Here is a 19,153-nt window from a genome sequence, read left to right as displayed (position 1 = left end):
ATCTGCAAGTCAGATGGGACAAGGTTTACCTGAGCCAGGGACCTTAACCTGGTCTGCAACATTAATAGGACCTGCTGGAGAGACAGATGCCGCTCTCTGAGATTGCCACTCCTCTGGAATAAGCTACCAATTCGCCTCAAACAAAATCCCCTCTATGACCCTGATTTAAGTGTAGTCTGGATGCCTGGATGGGAAACTGTAAGTTCCTGCCAGGGATTTCACCTATGACTCTCCTAGATATGGGCATTCATTGCTAACTAAGATCTTGAGTTTTGGCAAGATCCTTTATATTGGGTTTCTCTAGTATTAAGTTGAGTACATACTGCTAGGTTTATAAACACCTTCTGGTCAAAAGTCCAGTAACCACCTATGAATCTGTGAGTGGAGTGGTCTTTAATGCTTGCAGTATATAGTCATTCTAACTATTGAAGATAGACTATACTTGGGTTTATTATTATGGAAATTTATGTTTGATGCATTGTCTTAAAATGGTAAAGTTTTTTGAAAGACGCATAGCAAGAACACGGAGTATTGTGTATCCTGAATTGTAGATAGTGTTTAAAATGGAGTTTAGATGGAAGATGTATATTTTTTTTAATGCATTGTTAAATTTTGTCCCCTACTTTTTATAGACACAAGCGGGGGAAGGAAGAGTGTACAAGTGCTTGTTTAACCACAAGTTTGAAGACTCCATGAGTGAAAAAGTAAGTGCATATGTTGTCACGTTTGTATTATGTTTTTTTACTACAAATCCTGAGATCTGTGTTTATGCCATCCATTCTGTACATCTGGGATAAAGGCATTCACTGTGGCTCAGCACTGAAAATTAGGCCGGGTTCTGGCTCCTCCCATAAGTACCATTTTAAATGCACTTCTGTTTTGTTTGCTGCTCACGAGGCCTAGCCTGACTCCTGACCCCAGGCCTCTCTCCAGGTGGACACCAGCTAGGCCCTTAAAGAAAAAACAAAAAACTAGACACCTTGCTATTACTACAGAAAGCTTGCCAGATTGGCAGGCCTTCAGCCAGTTTATTTAATGCCTTTATGGCTCTTAGGCCTATGGTCTCAGAAGCCTCTAGCACTCCTCCTTAGTCCCAAACCTCTCACCTCAGAAAGGAGGCTGGAACAATTACAAGAGGAGGAATTATCTGATTCCTCAGAGGATTCTCTTTTCTACTCCTCCCATATCTCTTCCCCCCTCTGGGATTTGGATCTCCTGAGGGAAGGCTCTGTTGAACCAGACTCCCCTGTGGAGGATTTAATGTTCGGGGAAACGGTCATTAAGATGAAAGACCACTTTAAGTGGCAATCCTCCGATATGACTGAAGTACAGAAGAGGTTTTATGACCTGATTCAAATGGACTCCCCCAGTCCATCTGCTAATCCCTCCTGTTCAGCCGGCTTTCCTGTATGCTTTTGCTTCAGCTTCCGTCAACCCAGACTCCCAATCTCCAGCCCCTCAGAGAACAGATAGACTCTACAAAGTCCCGACACAGAAAAATTCCTCCAAGTGCCCTCCTGCTGATCCTGCAACTATTTCCATCTCTGCAGATAGGGCCTCCAAGCTGTTCCCTACCACTACCATTCTCCCAGCTGACAAGGACTGCAAGAATATGGAGAGGTTGGGAAAGAAAATTTACACCTCTGCTACACACTCATTCAGTCACTAACTACCAAACTCATATGACCAAATATTCCTTAGCTCTGTTAGACAAAGCCTCTAAGGAATTACATGACATCCCTGATTGTGCAGCCAAAGCTTCCTTGTCCTCCCTGATAGCCCAAATCTCACAGGTCAATAGACACACTTTAAGATGCACTTAGGATGCAGCTGAAGCTTCAGCCAGGTCAGCTTTATCAGCTTCTGCTCGTAGAAGATACTCATGGCTATGCCTTCAGCCTCTCCCTGATGACTTCAGGGTCAAACTTCTTGATGCACCTTTGGATCATTTGGCCCTTTTTGGGGCAAGAGTGGCTGACCTGTTTTAAGTCCCTTCAACAGAAAGGAAAAGAGTTACAGAATTTAAAATTCCTCCAAGTCTCGCCTATCCCAAAGTTCTAGAGAAACTACCTGGTGAAGACACAATTTCTCTGAAAAGCCTCCAGGCCTACAGCTCCTCCCAGGTCTAGAAGACCCCCCTAGAAGACAGCCTTCTCGGGCTAGAGCTTCTCCATCTTCCAGCCAAAGGCCTCCCTTTCCAGATAGGGCAGGTAGTGTCTGCCTGCCTGCCAAATGTTCAGCAACCCCCCTCATCCCTCCCACTGTTTGCCCATGCCTCTCACTGTCTCCCTGTGTGGTTCCTCATTACCTCAGACAAGTGGGTTCTGTCCATCATACAGAATGGTTACTTTGTTCTTGCTCACCCCACCACCAAGACTGGGCATACCCTAGCCTCCTCCCAGTCAGCTACCCCATCTCCGACAGGTCTTGCATTCCCTGCTACTACAAGGCACTATAGAACCAGTACCTGCAAAATCAAGAAAAAAAGGATTTTACTCAAGAATCTTTTTGGTACCCAGAAAGGAAGGACCATGGAGGCTGATTCTAGACCTCTAGTGCCTCAACCCCTTCCTAATAGTTCTTACTTTCAGGATGCTCACCCTTTTCCCCCCTCATCCTGCCTCAGGGTTTCATGGCAACCCTCGACATAAAGGATGCCTACTTTCACATAACTATAAAGGCCTCTTTCAGGAACTACCTCAGATTTCTGGTGGGCTCATCCCACTTTCAGTTCTGTGCCTTGCCCTTTGGGCTTTCCACTGCTCCCAGGTTATTCACCAAATGTCTGGCTCCAGTTATCGCCTACTCCAGGGTAAAGGGGATCCATATACTTCCTTACCTAGATGACCTAATTCAAGCAGACGATGAGGAAATTCTTCCTCCCTCACTCCCAGAACCTTCTGCTCCTGTAGTCGCTAAGGTTCCCAATAAACTTCCCAAAATCCCACCTCAAGCCCTCTCAGGACATTGTCTTCTTGGGTTGCAGAATCAGGGCAGACCTTATGAAGACTTTCCTCAGCAGAAAAGGTGGTGTCCCTGTTAAAACACCTACTTGCTGCCCTACAATCATCCAAATTGACTGTAAGAATACTCATGAGACTTCTAGGTTACATGGCAGCCACCATCCCCATGCTGCCCCTTGCAAGAATGCACATGAGGAAACTTCATTGGTACCTGCAGTCATTGTGGACTTGGCACTCCCACCATCTAGAGTTCAAAGTGGCCCTGCTTCCCTGTTTACATCAGGAATTGAGATGGTGGGTGGCTCAGGTAGTCCTGAACCCAGAACTCCCCCTACAAACATCCACTCCCTCCCAGACTATGCACACACATGCCTCAAATCTGGACCGGGGAGCTACCCTAGGACAGAGGAAAGTGCAGGGTTTGTGGACCGACACAAACTACATCACATAAATATAAGAAAAATGAGAGCGATCCTTATGGCTCTACAGGCCTTCCAACCCTACCTGGAGCAGGGCCCTCTAAAGATATTCACAGACAACACCACAGTCTTGTGGTAACCTAACAAGCAGGGAGGGATGAAGTCCTACCTTCTATACAGACTAGCTCTGCAGGTGTGGGAACTGGCTACTTCACAGGGGATCATTCTACAGGCAGCATACGTTCCATCCCTTTACAACTCCTAGGCAGATTACCTAAGCAGAACCTAATCAAACAACCACGAATGGATGCTTTAAAGAGATGTCTTCCTGAATATGTTCCACAGGTGGGGTATACCACAAATAGACCTGTTCACCTACTCCATAAACAAGCAACTTCCTGGATATTGCACCAGGATGTATGACCCCAAGGCACTGACAATAGATGCCTTCTCAATTACCTGGAAGGGGAAATTCCTGTACGCATTCCCCCCTTCCCATTGATACAAAGGGTCCTACTGAAAATTCAGCAGGACTTCCCCAAAATCATGCTGGTGACTCCCTACTGGCCAAGACAGCACTGTTTCCCCTTCTCTTTCATCTGTCCAAGGACAATCACCACAAGTTACCCCCCTCAATGGACAGCAAAAAGGGACTCTGATACACCCACAGAGGCGATCTCTGCACCTCACCCTGTGGCTGATAGGATTCTGATCCCCTTCAGACACCTGTGTAACGAGGACCTGCTCACTGTCCTGCAGGAGGCCAGGAAACTCAACACAGGAAAATCCTATCTCTCAAAATGGTAAAGGTTTTATGTCTGGTGTCACAAAAGACATCTGGACTCACTAAGTCAAAATTCCTCTTACCCTGTCATACCTGTGTGAACTGATGCAGACAGGGTTGACTTATCTCTGAAGGCACGTTTTTCTGCTATCTCTGCCTGCCTACCTCTGGATCCACCCCTTGCAGCCAGACTCCCCGCCAAACTGTTCCTGAAAGGTGTGTACATTTGAGACCACCCAGAAAGCTATCTTCCCCCTCCCTGGGACATTAATTATGTATTAGAAAAACTCATTGTAGCCCCCTTTGGGCCAGGAGATAAGGCCCCCTTAAAATATTGCACATAGAAAACTGTGTTGTTGGTAGCTCTGACTTCTACCAGAGGGGTTTCAGAGTTGCAAGGTCCTATGGCTACACCACCATTTCTAGTCTTCCACCTGGACAGGATGACTCTCATGGCTATTCTGTCATTCATTCCCAAAGTATTGAATGATGTATCCTTGAACCAGGCCATCCACCTGCCCACTTTCTTCCCAAACCCACAGGGGGATAGTGAGAGAATACTGCATTCCCTGGACTTCCGCAGACAACTTTGGTTTTATCTTCATAAAACCAAACCTTTTAGGAAATCAGACCAACTGTTTGTCTCCTTCCACCCCAGAGCCGTGGGGAAAGCAGTGAGCAAGCAGATCATTTCAGCCTAGATGTCCTGGGCTATTACTTTCTGCTATCTATAACATGGGAAGACCTTGCAGGCCAATGTCAAAGCCCACTCCACCAGAGCAATGGCCTCTTCTGCAGCCTTTTTTGAAGGGCTAGACACTAACTGTATATTTGAGACAGCCACTTGGTCCTCATTGCACACTTTCACCAAGCACTGCAAACTGGACTATATCTCCAGAGCCAGGATGGGGTTTGCCAGGACTATCCTACACAGATTCCTGTAAACTTCATCTAGGCCACCTCCCAGTCTTCAGTGAGCTATGGCTCTCCCCCACAAGTAGAATACTGCAACATTGGAATAGAAGGACATAGGAAAGTTGTGCAAAATGTTACCATAGCCATAGAAGTCCTTCTCTTCCATGTTGCAGTATACTTCCCTCCCACCTTCCCATCTTGTATGACTGCACTTGCTGTCCTGGGCGATACTGGACAGACTATGCCCTTACAGGACTGGCTCTGACTGGGGCTTCTTCTGTGTTCTGAGGGTTGATGTGTGCAGATGTCACTATGGCCCACATTCCTGCTGCCATGTCAGACGTCCGACGGACCAAGAGGGACTGAAAGTCTTCGGAAACCTGGCCGGACGAACTGGAGAGGAAGAAGGGAAAAACCACAAGTAGAATACTGCAATATGGAGTAGAAGGACATCTATGGTTATGGTAAGATTTTACACAACTTTGCTTAATGTCTTTAACAATTCACTTGGGTATTTCAAAAAATGTAAGCAAAAGCAAGCTATCCCCTACTCTGTCCATAGAATTCATACACCTCCACATAGCAAAAGTTTTGCTGTCTGATGTACTGTCTAACATGCGCCATCCATAAGATCCCTGGCCCTCCAGATAACATCCCTGTCCCAAAGTGCGACTCATCCTATGACTCTTGGGTCTAATGGTTTCCTCTGTAGTTATGGTTTATTTGGCCAGATACTACGTGAGAGTTCTACAGTGCACACTATAACTGCACAATGGTCACAAAAGCAACATCCCCTTCACTAGAGTTCGTTTTACTCTGGTCTCCAGAGACCATATTCAGTGGTGGATTTTGTCCAATTCACTTGCTCAGAAGCAGACACTTCATTCTCCTCCTCCCAGTGCCGCAGTCACCATGGACACTTCCTTCTTGGGTGAGGAGTGGGGTATTTCGAAAAGAAGACAGTCGAGGGAACATGGTCATCAGTAGACTCCAAACTTCACATCAGTGTCTTGGAGTTGAGAGCGGTCCACCTTATGTTCCAAGCATTTCAGGACCTCTTACAAAAGGATGTGATTGCCATACACTCGAACAACATGTCAGTGGTTTGGCATATAAATAGGATGGAACGTGCTCTTGCAATCTTTTTTAAGAGGCCATGAGAGTTTGGCGGCGGGTTATGTCTTTGAACCTCTTTCAAGTAGCAGCACACGTAGCTGGGATGTCCAGTATTCTGGTGGACAAATTGAGCAGAGCTATTCTATTGCCTCATGAGTGGTCTCAATTGAATAGTGGCAACATAAATTTTCAGCTGCTTGGACCAACCTTGCTGTGACCTTTTTTGCATCATACCTAAACAAATGCAGAAGTCACTTGGCCTCATCCCTCCTCAGGGGCAGTCACAAAGAGATGCTGTTGTCCATCTTTGGCCCCAGGTCTCCTTTATGCCTTTCCACCAGCTCCTTTTGTGATGAAAGGAGATACTGCCAGCAGAGCTAGCTGGAATTTTGTAAATTGTGTCATTGGTGAATATTTAAATGATTTATACAAGATGCTTGTGTTACAAATGTGTTAGAACTATATGTCGTGTATATCAAACTGCTTGTACAGACGTGTGTTGAAAAGGTATTTGCAAAGTGTTGTTTGAAATGTAACCACAGTGTGCCCTACTGGAAGAAAATAGAAAAGTACATGCACTATTTTAACTGTTTAAATGTATATATTTTAATAATGGAAACTGGAATACAAGAGGGTTAACCTCAGTCCAGCAAACTTTAGAAAAATATCTGAAATTAAATTACTTTATTGGATGCAGTAAAGAGGCTATCTCAAGTTTTCAATGCAGCTAGAGAGATATGAGGTCTGTACTTACAAAGCTTTCTGTATTGTCCTTGGAGTGAACTAATTGCTACTTTTGAAGCGTGAAGGAATGCAGTTGTTTTATGCCTTCCAGCATCTACCAAAGATCTGAGAAAAAGCCCTAGTCTCTATTTTTACAGGTAGATGATAAATGCGGCCAGCTTCTAGCGATGGAAGTTTTGGGCTTGGAACTAGAAGTCAGATGACCAGAAATTGTCATTCTGCAAGCTATCCCAGTAGTAATATTTGAGATATTATTTAGAGAAGTCTCTTAGTAAGACACAGTTCCGTATTCTGTCTTGGACCTGACAAAAAGATGATCTATTCACAACACATCTGCCTTGCTCTATTAGTAAGCTCTTACGTTATAATATAATTCTTAGATTCAGTCAGGAATATAGTGATGCTTAGTTTAGATATTTTTATTTATGACTGTCCTGTAATGTTTTAAATATTTTCTTTGTTTTTGAACTGTTACTGTGAATATATATTTAGTATTGCCTTGCTCTTTTATTATTTATTATTAATTGTATTTAAACCTTTCATTGTGGCTGATCTATATAGATATTTAAGTTTTTAGAGTACTTGCATATTTATTTGGTGGCATTGTGTTGGCCTCTCCTAATAGCCTTGCTGTTGGTCAAACTACCATTTGTATTAGTATTAATATTACACAGTAAGATTGGACACCCTTTGTTAAGGGCCCTAAAGTAGCTGATAAGGAGTGACTGGTAGCAGTGATAACTACCTTAGTGTCTGGGCAGAAGGAGGCATAGCTAGTAAACCTGTGCCAGCCTTTCCCAGGTGTGTGTGCCAGCTACTTGGGCAGGGACACGAATCCCTGGTTAGACAGAGAGGGTGCTGGAGGTCTTGGTTTGGTCACTCGGCTGAGATCGCAACTCTGTAGCTGTGCCAGTAGGGAGTCTTGTTGGGGATCTGGAGAAAGAGTGAGAAAACAGCGCCTGACTGACTGTGGTCTCTGTATACTCTTAGGGGAAATTGCACTTGATGCAGAGAGCTGCATCTGGAAATACTTTGTATATCTGTTATCCTCCCAGTGAATGTCCCCCACTATTGCCAGTGGTGAAGATTGAGTTTCCTTGATTGCTGGACCAGTGGTGGGTTATCACACCCTTGTCACCAAGTTAATGTAGAAAGATATGGAGTGAAAGACTGGGGTAATTCTCATTGCCACCTCCTGGCCTCGAAGGTATGATTCCCCTTTCTTTGGCCTCATCTGGTTCACCCACCATGGGTTCTGGATCCATTTCCAAATCTACTCAGTCACCCATCCGGGCTACCTCTACTGGATCTCAAGACCTTAAAGTTGACAGTATTGATGTTCGTGTTTCACTGTTGCAGTCATTACACTTGGGTTATCCTGCTGGCAGGCGACCCGCAGTCGGCCCGAGTTCCAAAATCTTGGTCCGGCGTCGGTTGCTGTCACCTCTTCCCTGACGTCAGTGTGCCAGGGGTATAAAAGTTGCAACCGACACCATTTTCTACAGTCTTTCTTGCCACGCGGTGCCCGAAGCAAAAGCAGTTCGCAAGTGCCAGTCGGCCGACTCCTGAGATTTTCAAAATTGAGTTTCAGAACCGAAGTCTTCATTAAAGCTAAGTACCCCGTTGGGGATGTCAGTAAAAGTTAATGGTATTTCTTGTGGGAAGCAAATACCTCATAAGGACTTTCACTCTTACTGTATTCCTTGCGTAGGCCCTGACACAACGTTACTAGTTGTCGGTTTTGTGCTAGATTCAATAAACGCACTATTAAACGTCTGTTTGATTTTGCTTTACATTATTTTGGCCGAAGGTTTAATTACATAATGCCGTCGGAACAACAGACCAGTATTTATAAAAAACGCAAAGACAAAGGAAAGGACAGGCATCCGAGGTACAAAACCGACGACGAAGCCTCTTCTAGGCCAGTTGTCGGTTCTCAGTGAGGTGCTTTCGCATCCCCTGACACCCGCTACCTCAGAGCCACAGGCCATAACAGACAGTCACGTGGAGACACCGAGGTCTGTGGAAACTCAAGGTGTTGGGCCTACGGAAACTATACCCTCAGATGGGTCTGGAACCGCTGAGCAGGCATCGACTTCTGAGGGTGTTTTCAGACCTTCACAGCTTACAATAAAGTCCACTACAGCAGCAAAGGCAAAGTCAAAAACACCGTTAAAGACAAGGAAACAAGTACAGCATTCTCCAGAACAGTCATCCATGCCAAAGAAACAGATGCTTAAAATGGCCGAAGACCTAATTACTTTAATCAGAGGTTCCCATCCCCCTCCTGACAAAAGGCCCAGGCAAGACACTGATTATGATTCCTCTGACCAGGTTTCCTTTTCCTCTGATTCCTCTTCTGATCAGGGATATTCTCTCCCTCCCTATGAGGTCTCTGATGCAGAAGAGTCCATACCTTCAGCCTCTCCGCCTGAGGATTATTCTTTTGTGGAAACCCTGCACACCATGAGGGAGCATTTCCATTGGGAGAGCCAGGATTATTCAGAATCCAAAAAAAGGCTCAGAGACTTCCTTTTATTGCCTCAGCACAGGCCCCTGGCTATCCCCCCTGTGCTTGATATTGCTGATGTTTTTTCTGAATCCAGTTTGTCTCCTGATTCTTTACCCCCCTGCACCAGTCAAGCCAGACAGGTACTACAGGGTCCCTGACGCTCTCATAAATTTCTTTACAAAAACCCTGCTCCAGACCCACAAACAATTTCTCAGGGCCCTAAAGGGGTTAAGGCTTCCACTGCTAAAAATCCTGTCCCCTCAAATAGGGATTCCAGAGCTTTGGACAGATGGGGGGAAAAAGTTTACACTTCTGCTACTTTAGCTGTAAGAGCTTAAACTGTCAGTTTCACATGATTAAATATAAACAGTACCTCATGTCATTGTTAAAACAGAAAATGCTTTCAAGTACAGACAGTCCTGACAGTAAGGAAATGCAGGATTTATTGCATGCAGTTGAACAAGTGGGAAAACATACTCTGCAATGTGGTTTTGATTCATTAGAGGCTTCTTGTAGAGCCGCAGTTACAGGCTCTGTTATTCGAAGGCATGCTTGGTTGAAAGAACAAAGTTTACCTGACCATGTTAAAGTAAAATTGTTGGATGCTCCATTACAGCATGATACTTTGGTGTTAAGGCAGAAGAAGTGTTAAAGAAAATGGAGGATTAAGCGAAATCAATGCAGACAGTGAAAGATTTCTTACAGGTTCAACCACCTAGATTTAGCAGAAACTGGCCTTCAAAAAATTGGTCCTTTCCAGTGTCAGACAGGCCACAAAGAGGCAGATACAGATGCCCAAGAGGCAGATCTCAGCCCCAAGGCTCCTACAGACCTAAACAATGGGGTGCTTCAGCCCCCAAAGGAGGGGAAGACAAATCGCAACCTTATAGGAAACAGTCCCAATGACTTCCCTCTGCAAATGCCAAGAACTTACCTTTTGACAGCACCCCTAGGGGGAAAGCTAGCACTTTTCTCAAAAAATTGGCACATGATCACCCAGGACCAATGGGTGCTGAATATTGTTTCTCAGGGTTACAGGTTCCACTTCCACACACTTCTAAAACTAAAAGGTATGCCAGACCTGCCACAAAACCAATGGGCAGAGGCACAAAAACAGATTGCTGCTCTTATGGACATGGGAGCTATTCAAAAAGTCCCACAGCAAGAACAGGGACAAGGATTTTAATCAAGACCTGTCTTGGTACCCAGAAAGGACAAAGCCTGGAGACCAATACTGGACCTGTCAATCCTAAATAATTTCCTGGATGTTCCAAAATTCAAAATGTTAACACTACAGCAACTTCTGCCCATGCTGGGCAAGAAGGCTTGACTAGTTACTTTGGACCTCAAGGAGGCATACCTGCATGTCCCAATCAGACAATCTTGCAGAAGATACCTCAGATTCATAGCAGGCTCAATGCATTACCAATTCTCTGCACTGCCCTTTGGCTTATCTACTGTACCCAGGGTCTTCACAAAATGCCTGGCACCAGTAATTGCATTTCGCAGACAAAAAGGAATTCAAATATGGCTTGTCTGCATAGGGGGTATGAATGTGTGCCCCAAGCAGAGAGCAAGGACATTCTTCTAAAGCATCTGGCGTTTGTAAAAACATTGCTTATTTGCCTAGGGCACACAGTAAACGAAAAGAAATCAAAACTAGTGCCCTCTCAAGAGATAATATTCCTGGGTGCAAGCTTAAATACAACTGCCCAGATGGCTTATGCCAGACAAAAACAACTGACTCATTACTTTCAAATGATGGCAACAGAAACCCAGCTCCCTGCAAGAAAAATTCTGCAGGCCCTGGGCTTCATGGCATCCTGCATTCTACTAATTCCATATGCAAAACTGCATATGAGGAAACTACAATGATATCTAAAAAGTGTTTGGACTCAGCATTGTCACAGCCTGGAGACAATCATAACTTTAATTCCCTGCCTACAACAGGAGTTTCGATGGTGGTCCCAGGCCTGTCACCACAACAAGGGACAACCTTTCACCTTACCCACAGCCAGGCAGACAATAACAACGGATGCATCGGATTATGCCTGGGGGGCACATATGGCAGGAAAATGTATTCAGGGCACGTGGCCCAAGGAACAAATGCATCTTCACATCAATCAAAAAGAGATGCTAGGTGTACAGAATGCCCTGACAGCTTTCAAGGACCTAATACATCCAGCGCAACTATTAATAAAGACTGACAATACCACAGTTATGTGGTACATAAACAAGCAAGGGGGCACACATTCCTACCCCCTATGCAGACAAGCCATGACTTTGTGGAACACAGCATTGACCTATCAAGTATATCTGCAGGCACAATTCCTGCCAGGAACAAAAAATACACTGGCAGACTAAGCAGAAATCTCATGGACCCTCACGAATGGAAGCTAAATCCACAAGTGTTCAGCATGATAACGAGGAAATGGGGACGCCCAGACATAGATCTTTTTGCCTCTCCTCACAGTTGCCAAATACAGAAATTTTGCACATGAACTTATCACTCTCAAGCATGGAAAGTGGGATGCTCTATCATTCAGCTGGAAAGGCCTAACAGTCTATGCCTTCTCTCCGATGCCTCTTCTCACCAAGGTGCTACTAAAAGTCAGACAAGAAAGGCCAAAAATGATCCTGATTGCACCAGACTGGCCACGCCAGCACTGGTACCCAATCCTAAAGAGTTTGTCTCAAGGTCCAGCTTGGCTTCTACCTGAAATTCCTCATCTTCTGACACAATAAAACAATCCGATTCTGCACAGTCAACTCAGAACCTTAAACCTGGCAGCGTGGCCGATAATGTAGCCACTCAAACTGCACCTCTCTCTAAAGCGGTTATGGATGTTATTTTAGAAGCCAGGAGGCCCAGCACTAGGAAATCTTATGCAGAAAAATGGAAGAGATTCTGTGCCTGGAACCAGGCACAAGGGCTCAATCCACTTGTCCCTAATATACCTCAGATTTTACAATACCTAACAGATGCTGGACAAAGGCTCACCTTTCTCATCTATTAAAATCCATGCCTCTGCCATTTCAGCTCATTGCAATACGGAACCTCCTATTTTTTCACATCCTCTACTACGACAGTACCTCAGAGGGGCAAAAAATAGAAGACCCCCAAGGAGAGCACCAGTACCTACTTGGGACCTCAATTTTGTTTTAGAAAAATTCACACTGCCTCCTTTTGAACCAGCCAGCACAGCTAATCTAAAATTCTTGTCATGGAAAACTGCTCCTGGCAATAACTTCAGCAAGAAGAGTCTCAGTTACAGGCATCAAAGGCTGTGGAACATTCTCATTTTTCATCAGGACAGAGTTTCTCTTAGGACAAACCCAACATTCATGCCAAAAGTGGTCTCCAATGTGGCCTTAAACCAAACCATTCATTTACCTCCTTTTTACCCAAATCCCAAGAATAAAGGGGAGAGACTTCTGCACGCTTTGGATATACACAGACAGCTACGATTCTACTTGGACAAAACAAAAGCTTTCAGAAAAACTGAGCAACTGTTTGTAGTCTATGCTGCAAGGAAAGCCTATTACAAAGCAGACAATCTCGAAATGGATAGGACACTGCATCCGCTTCTGCTATGCACAACATGGCAAATCAGTGCCTAAGGGCATTAGGCTTCATTCTACCAGAGCAGCAGCCACTTCAGCAGCTTTCCTTTGAGGAGTACCAACCAAAGACATTTTAGAAGCTGCAACCTGGAGCTTAGTGCACACTTTCACCAAGCACTACCACTTACCTCTCTACTCTAAATCCAGAGCAGGCTTTGCCACTGCAGTTCTGCAGGGCTTGTTCGCCTCTCCAAATCCAATTTAGACCCAGCCACCCAACCTCAACTTTGGGATTCTACCCAAGTGTAATGACTGCAACAGTGAAACACGATGAACATAGTACAGTTGTGTACCTACCATAAATGTAGATGTTAGAGTGTATTCACTGTTGCAGTCCAGGTTACCCACCCACCATCCCCCTTTTTTCATTGCTGGGACTTTTCTGTACTTATCTCTATACTACCTATGTGGTGTATTTGCTTGTAGATGAAGGAAATGTTTATAGTAATATATGCATGTTTTTTGGCATAATGTTATCTTTCCAGCATTCCTGTCTGGGGGCACCTGACATCTGGGGCAAGAAAAACTGAAGAAAATGGCGTCTGTTGCAACTTTTATACCCCTGGCGCACTGACTTCAGGGAAGAGGCAACAACTGACACCAGACCAAGACTTTGCAACTCGGGCCGACTGCGGGTCACTTGCCAGCAGGATAACCCAAGTGTAATGACTGCAACAGTGAATACACTTGAACATCTACATTTATGGTAGGTACACAACTGTACTTTTCTCTAGTTCTGTTGCTAGAGATGTCAGGCTTTATTTATTTATTTATTATTTATTTAAATTTGTTGACCGGGAGTGTCCGACTGGACGTGGGTCCATTTTCAGCGGAGGCCCGGGGAGAAAAGCTCCACAGTAAAATAAACAGAGAGTAGTTACATTGGATTACATAGTGATTAACAATTTAACATAGAAATTACTTACAACATATTTACAGATGAAGAACATAGTACATCAGTAGACAACTAGAATCTTTATCTGTGAAGTACATAACAGGCATTAACAAATGTAACAATGAGAAGTTCCTGCTGTATAATAAGTACTAGGCTTATGAGCATCTGAGCTTGCTATCATCAAGGTAGTTAGTGGAGGTGAAAGAAAGGTAGTAGTTGGATGGGTGGATGATATTAGAGTGGGAGTTGCAAGGGCATAGCCAGCATGTTTTTAGGTGCGCTTTTAATAAAGTTTTGAAGTTGGTGCATGATGGTACGGAGGTAATTGTGGGTGGGAGTGAGTTCCGTAATTTGGCTATGGCGCAAGAGAATAGTGCTTCACCAGCAGAGTTATTGGCTTTAGTGATCTGCAAGTGATTTTTGTTGCTGGATCTTAGTGGTCTGGTGGTGCGATAGGGTTGGAGTTGATTCTGGAGGGATGGGACATTTAGTGGATGGTTTACTAGTTTGTGGGTGAGTGAGAGTTGATAGCACTGAAGGAGGTGAGGGAGTTCAAGCCAGCCCAGTTCAGCAAGTGAGAGAGAGTGGTGACTACGGTAGGATGCCCCTGTGGCGAATTTTGCGATTTTGTTGTAGCAGGTCTCTAGCTTGTTTAGATCACATTGCCTTAGGTTGGTATATACTGGCGAGGCATACAGTAGGGTGGAGATAAGGTGGGAATTTGCTATTGAAATCTTTGCTGCTTTGGTGAGAAATTGTTTATTTCTGTATAATGCTCCTAGTTTTTTGTGGACTTTTTTTATGGTCATGGATATGTGAATGTCAAATTTTAGTTCATAGGTTCATAGGTTGGTACTAGGCTATCTGCCCTAGGGCCTATACAAGCCTAGCCATAACAATTCCCTGGCTATTTCTTTCCACATTATTTACTTTCCTGGACCCCTCTCTAGCAGGGCGACTGACGTGATCCCTGGGGTGAATTTCCTTTCTCCCATCCAATCGTCAAGGTTCCTCTTGAAGAGGTCCAAAGAGGCACTCTGCTTGACATGTATGGGCACTCTATTCCAGAGTCTGGGGAGTCTCTGGGTCAGGAACCTATCCCTCCAGCATGTTTTGTTTATTGTGATGACAAGGTTTAGATCCCTGGAGCGTGTAGCTCTGAGGGATTGGGATTTCTTTGTGTAGCATGTCCAACAGCTCTGGGTTTGACATGGCCTTGTATGTTAAGCAGAGATCGCCTCTGAGTAGACGATTTGCGACAGAGTATAGCTGGAGTTTTTTAAGGCGGTCAGCGTAGGGCATCTGCTTTAGGCCTATGATTCTTTTAGTGAGGTATTTCTGAGGCCTTTCCAGTTGTTGCAGATGTCTTGAGAGGTACATACCAAATGGGGCATTGTATTCTATAATGGGTCTAATGAGGGATGAGTACAGTGGGACAATGACCTCCTTTTTTCTGGATGAAAAGCCCTTCGTGATGAGGTGTGCCACATAGAAGGATTTCCTGACTGTTGTGGTGATGTGGTTATCGAAGGTGAGACCACTGTCCACCTGTGTCCCTAAGTCTCTTATCACACTGTCTGTGTTTAGTGTACTGCCACCTATATGGTAATTCATGGATACATGTTTTTTCCCAAAGGGGATAACAATACATTTCTTGGCATTGGGCTTGAGCCCATGGCTCTGGCACCAAGCATCGTTTCTGTAAGGCCCTTTTGTAGAGTATCCACATCATTTGGGGATTCAATAATGGCTCCCAGTTTGCAGTCATCTGCAAACTTTGTTAGCCAGAGTCCCTTAGTGTTGACCTGTACTTCAGAGAAGTAGATGCCAAACAAGAGCGGCCCCAGGACTGAACCCTGAGGTACTCCACTTGTCACTTGTCTGGAGCTGGATTTGGAGTCGGCTACTTTTACAGTGTGGGTTCTATCAGTAAGCCATTTAGCAACCCATTGGGTGACATGGGGATTAATGCCCAACTTAGTAAGTTTATCTATGATTCCAGAGTGGGGGGTGGTGTCAAAGGCCTTGGCAAGGTCTAGATAGGCTGTGTGGACCACCTTTCCCTTGTCCATGGCTCTGGAGACTGATTCAAAGAAGTCAGTCAGGTTCAGGAGACAAGATCGCCCTTCACAAACCCAAACTGGGTGGGGTCCAGTGTTTGAAGGTTGCCAATGTCTTTGTTTATAAGTTCCATGATAATACGCCCATGGCCTTGCAGATAAGGCTTGTCAGACTGATGGGACGGTAGTTTCCGGGATCCAAGGTGGATCCCCTTGTGGATTGGGATAACTGTAGCTCTGCACCACTCAGTGGGCATGAAACCTGAGGTGAGGCTATGATTAAACATGACACTTAGGTGAGGTGCCAGTTCATATTGTAGTTCATGTAGTACACAGCCCGGGATGTCATCTGGTCCCATGGATGCTGTATTCTTGGCTTTAGAGAGTGCATTTTGTACCTGTGTGGCCGTTATTACTGGAATTTGGCAATCTTCCGGTATTGAGATGGGCCATTTAGGTGGTGAGAGGGGGGTGAAGTTGGCACTGAATCGATCTGCCAGGATATTGGCAATATCCTTTGGATCAGTATATTTAATGCCATTCTGTTTTAGCTCAGAGCAGATTTGAGCATTGCCATTTAGATTCTTGACTTAGTTATAGAATGCTTTGTGGTTGTCTTTGGAATCTTTGGCGATTTTATTTTCGTAACTAGCTTTGGAGGATTTTATGAGGCATCTCAGTTTTTTTACTGAGGCTAGTAAGGGAGTTTTTTGCATCCTGTTATTTTCCTCTTTTCTGCAAAAGTTTCTTCCTTTTGTTGTAAAGTTTGTTTATGGCAGGGGACCACCAGATTGGCTTCCTTTTTTTGGATGAGAGCATTTTGGTTCTATTTGGGATGGCACGATTCATGCATGAGTGGATGTGCTCGTTCAGTGCCTTAGTGTAGGATTCAGCAGTTGAACTTTCAGTTCCCGTCTGCATGGGTGTTACGAAGTTTGTCACTTCTGACTTGAGTAGCATGAAGTTGGCTTTGGAGAAGTTTTTTATGGTGGTTTCTTTACTGGGGGGTGGGGGTGGGATGTAGATGTTAAGGGTGATTAGCTTATGGTCTATTACCACTCCTAGCAATTTGGTGTGTTCAGTTGGGTATATAGTGGTGTTGTCTTTCTTCCCTGGTAGTCTGTATCATGTCTTATCAAAGATACTCAACCAAAAATACTTACAAGAGCAAATGGAAATTTTTCCATGTTCTTCATCTCACATTGCTGCAGTCCTTACATATGGGTAGTCCGCTGTCCTCGGTCGGCCCGAATACCAAAGTATTAGGCTGACGTCGGTCAAGGCGCTTAAAACTGACATCAGGACGTCAGGGTACAAAAGCGCATGACCGACGTCATATACTCAGTCTTTTTTGCCGCATGGTCCGATGCAGAAGCAGCGTTGCAAGTGCCGTTCGGCGTTCTGAAATTTTTCGAGTTCGGAGTTTCAGACCGAATCCAAGTTGGCTAAGTACCCCGTTGGGGAATATTTTGTTTTTTTCTTGCCTCAGTGTATTACCGGATGTCAGAAAAAGTGAATAATTGTATTTCTTGTGGGAAACAGATACCGCATAGGGATTATCATTCTTTGTGCATTCCTTGTTTGGGGCCTGAGCACGACGTAGTCGGGTGTCGCTTTTGTGCTAGGTTCAATAAGCGCACTATTAAGCGAAGGTTAGATTGTGCTAGGCTGGTCTTCGGTAAGCGGTGCAATTATAATATGCCGTCGGATTCTCCGGCGCCCGCTTCCACGAAGAAGCGCAAAGACAAAACAGTTAAGCCCAGGCAAGATGAGTCGTCCGTTCCGGACGCCGGTTCTTTAGAGGCTCCAGTGGAACCGGTGGTTCCGATGGAGGCTTCTCTGGAGTCTCAGGGGGAGACTTTGATTTTGCAGGATGTGGCCTCTCAACAGGCAGGTCAGGCTGAAGGGGCTTCTCAGGTTACTGTACTCCCCTCCCTTCCCAGGGTGGTTAGGCCCTCTCCTTCTGTTTCCAAGGCTTCTTCTAGAGGCAGGCCAGGTTTAGCTTCTGTTGGTGTCACTCCTAGTTCAGCAGGGTCTGTGCCTAAGAAGCACATGCTTAAAATGGCAGAAGATTTGATTACTCTGATTAGAGGTTCTTTGCCCCCTCCTGATAAGAGGCCTAGGGTGGAGCCAGAGTTGGAAAGTTTTGAACAGACTTCGGATGTTTCAGAGTCTTCGGCTGAAGACTTGCAGGAGTACTCTCCTTATTCTGATTCTGATGCAGAAGATTCAACTCCTTCTGCTTCTCCTCCAGAGGATTTTTCTTTTTCAGAGACACTTCATTCTATGAGGGAACATTTTAAGTGGGAAGGTCAGGACTTCTCTGATTCACGGAAAAGGCTTAGGGAATTTTTGTTTTTACCTCAACATAGGCCCTTAGCTATACCCCCTGTTCTGGATGTTGTGCAAGATGTGTTTTCAGAGGCTTCACTTAATCCTGATTCTCTGCCTCCTGCGCCTGTTAAACCGGATAGGTATTACAGGGTGCCTGAGGCTCATAAATATCTCTATAAGAGTCCTAGGGCGGACCCAGAAACTATTAGTCAGGGACCTAAGGGTGTCAGGGCCTCTGTTGTAAAAAATCCGGTTCCTCTAGATAAAGAGGCCAGAGCTTTGGATAGATGGGGAAAGAAGGTCTATACATCTTCTACCTTAGCAATGAGGGCTTTGAATTGCCAGTTTCATATGTTGAAATATCAAAATTTTCTTCTTTCTCAATTGAAATCTAAGGTGGATGCTCTGGCAGAAGGCATTGAGTGTAAAGAATTACAAGATTTGGTGCATGTCTCTGAACAGGTGGGTAAGCATTCTTTACAATGTGGTTTTGATGCTTTGCAGGCCTCTTCTAGGGTGGCTGCCACTGGTTCAGTTCTTCGCAGGCACGCCTGGCTGAAGGATCAGAATTTCTGACCATGTTAAGACAAGGATTTTGGATGCTCCTTTGCAGTCTGAAGTGTTTGGTCCTCCTGTGGAGTCAGTCTTGAAGAAAATGGAAGACAAGGCTAAGTCTATGCAGACTGTTAAAGATTTTTTGCAAGTTCAGCCTCCGACGTTTAGTAGGAATTGGCCTGCTAAGGGGTGGACGTATCCTTCTTATGATTCTCAGTCTAGGGGTAGATCT

General features: G+C 44.8%; 1 protein-coding gene across 1 annotated transcript in view; it reads left to right on the top strand.

Annotated features, from left to right (window-relative positions):
* Window positions 1-19,153, top strand: part of GLG1 (golgi glycoprotein 1) — a 3,171,999-nt gene that overhangs the window by 877,148 nt on the left and 2,275,698 nt on the right. The window contains exon 6 of the mRNA XM_044081599.1: window positions 633-704. Coding sequence (XP_043937534.1) covers window positions 633-704 — 72 coding nt within the window. The remainder of the gene's footprint in view (window positions 1-632; window positions 705-19,153) is intronic.

Source organism: Protopterus annectens, chromosome 8.part1, assembly GCF_019279795.1.
Source record: "Protopterus annectens isolate FY-2018-M chromosome 8.part1, PAN1.0, whole genome shotgun sequence".
Classification (NCBI taxonomy): Eukaryota; Metazoa; Chordata; order Ceratodontiformes; family Protopteridae; genus Protopterus; species Protopterus annectens.
This window is presented reverse-complemented; position numbering and strand designations above follow the sequence as displayed.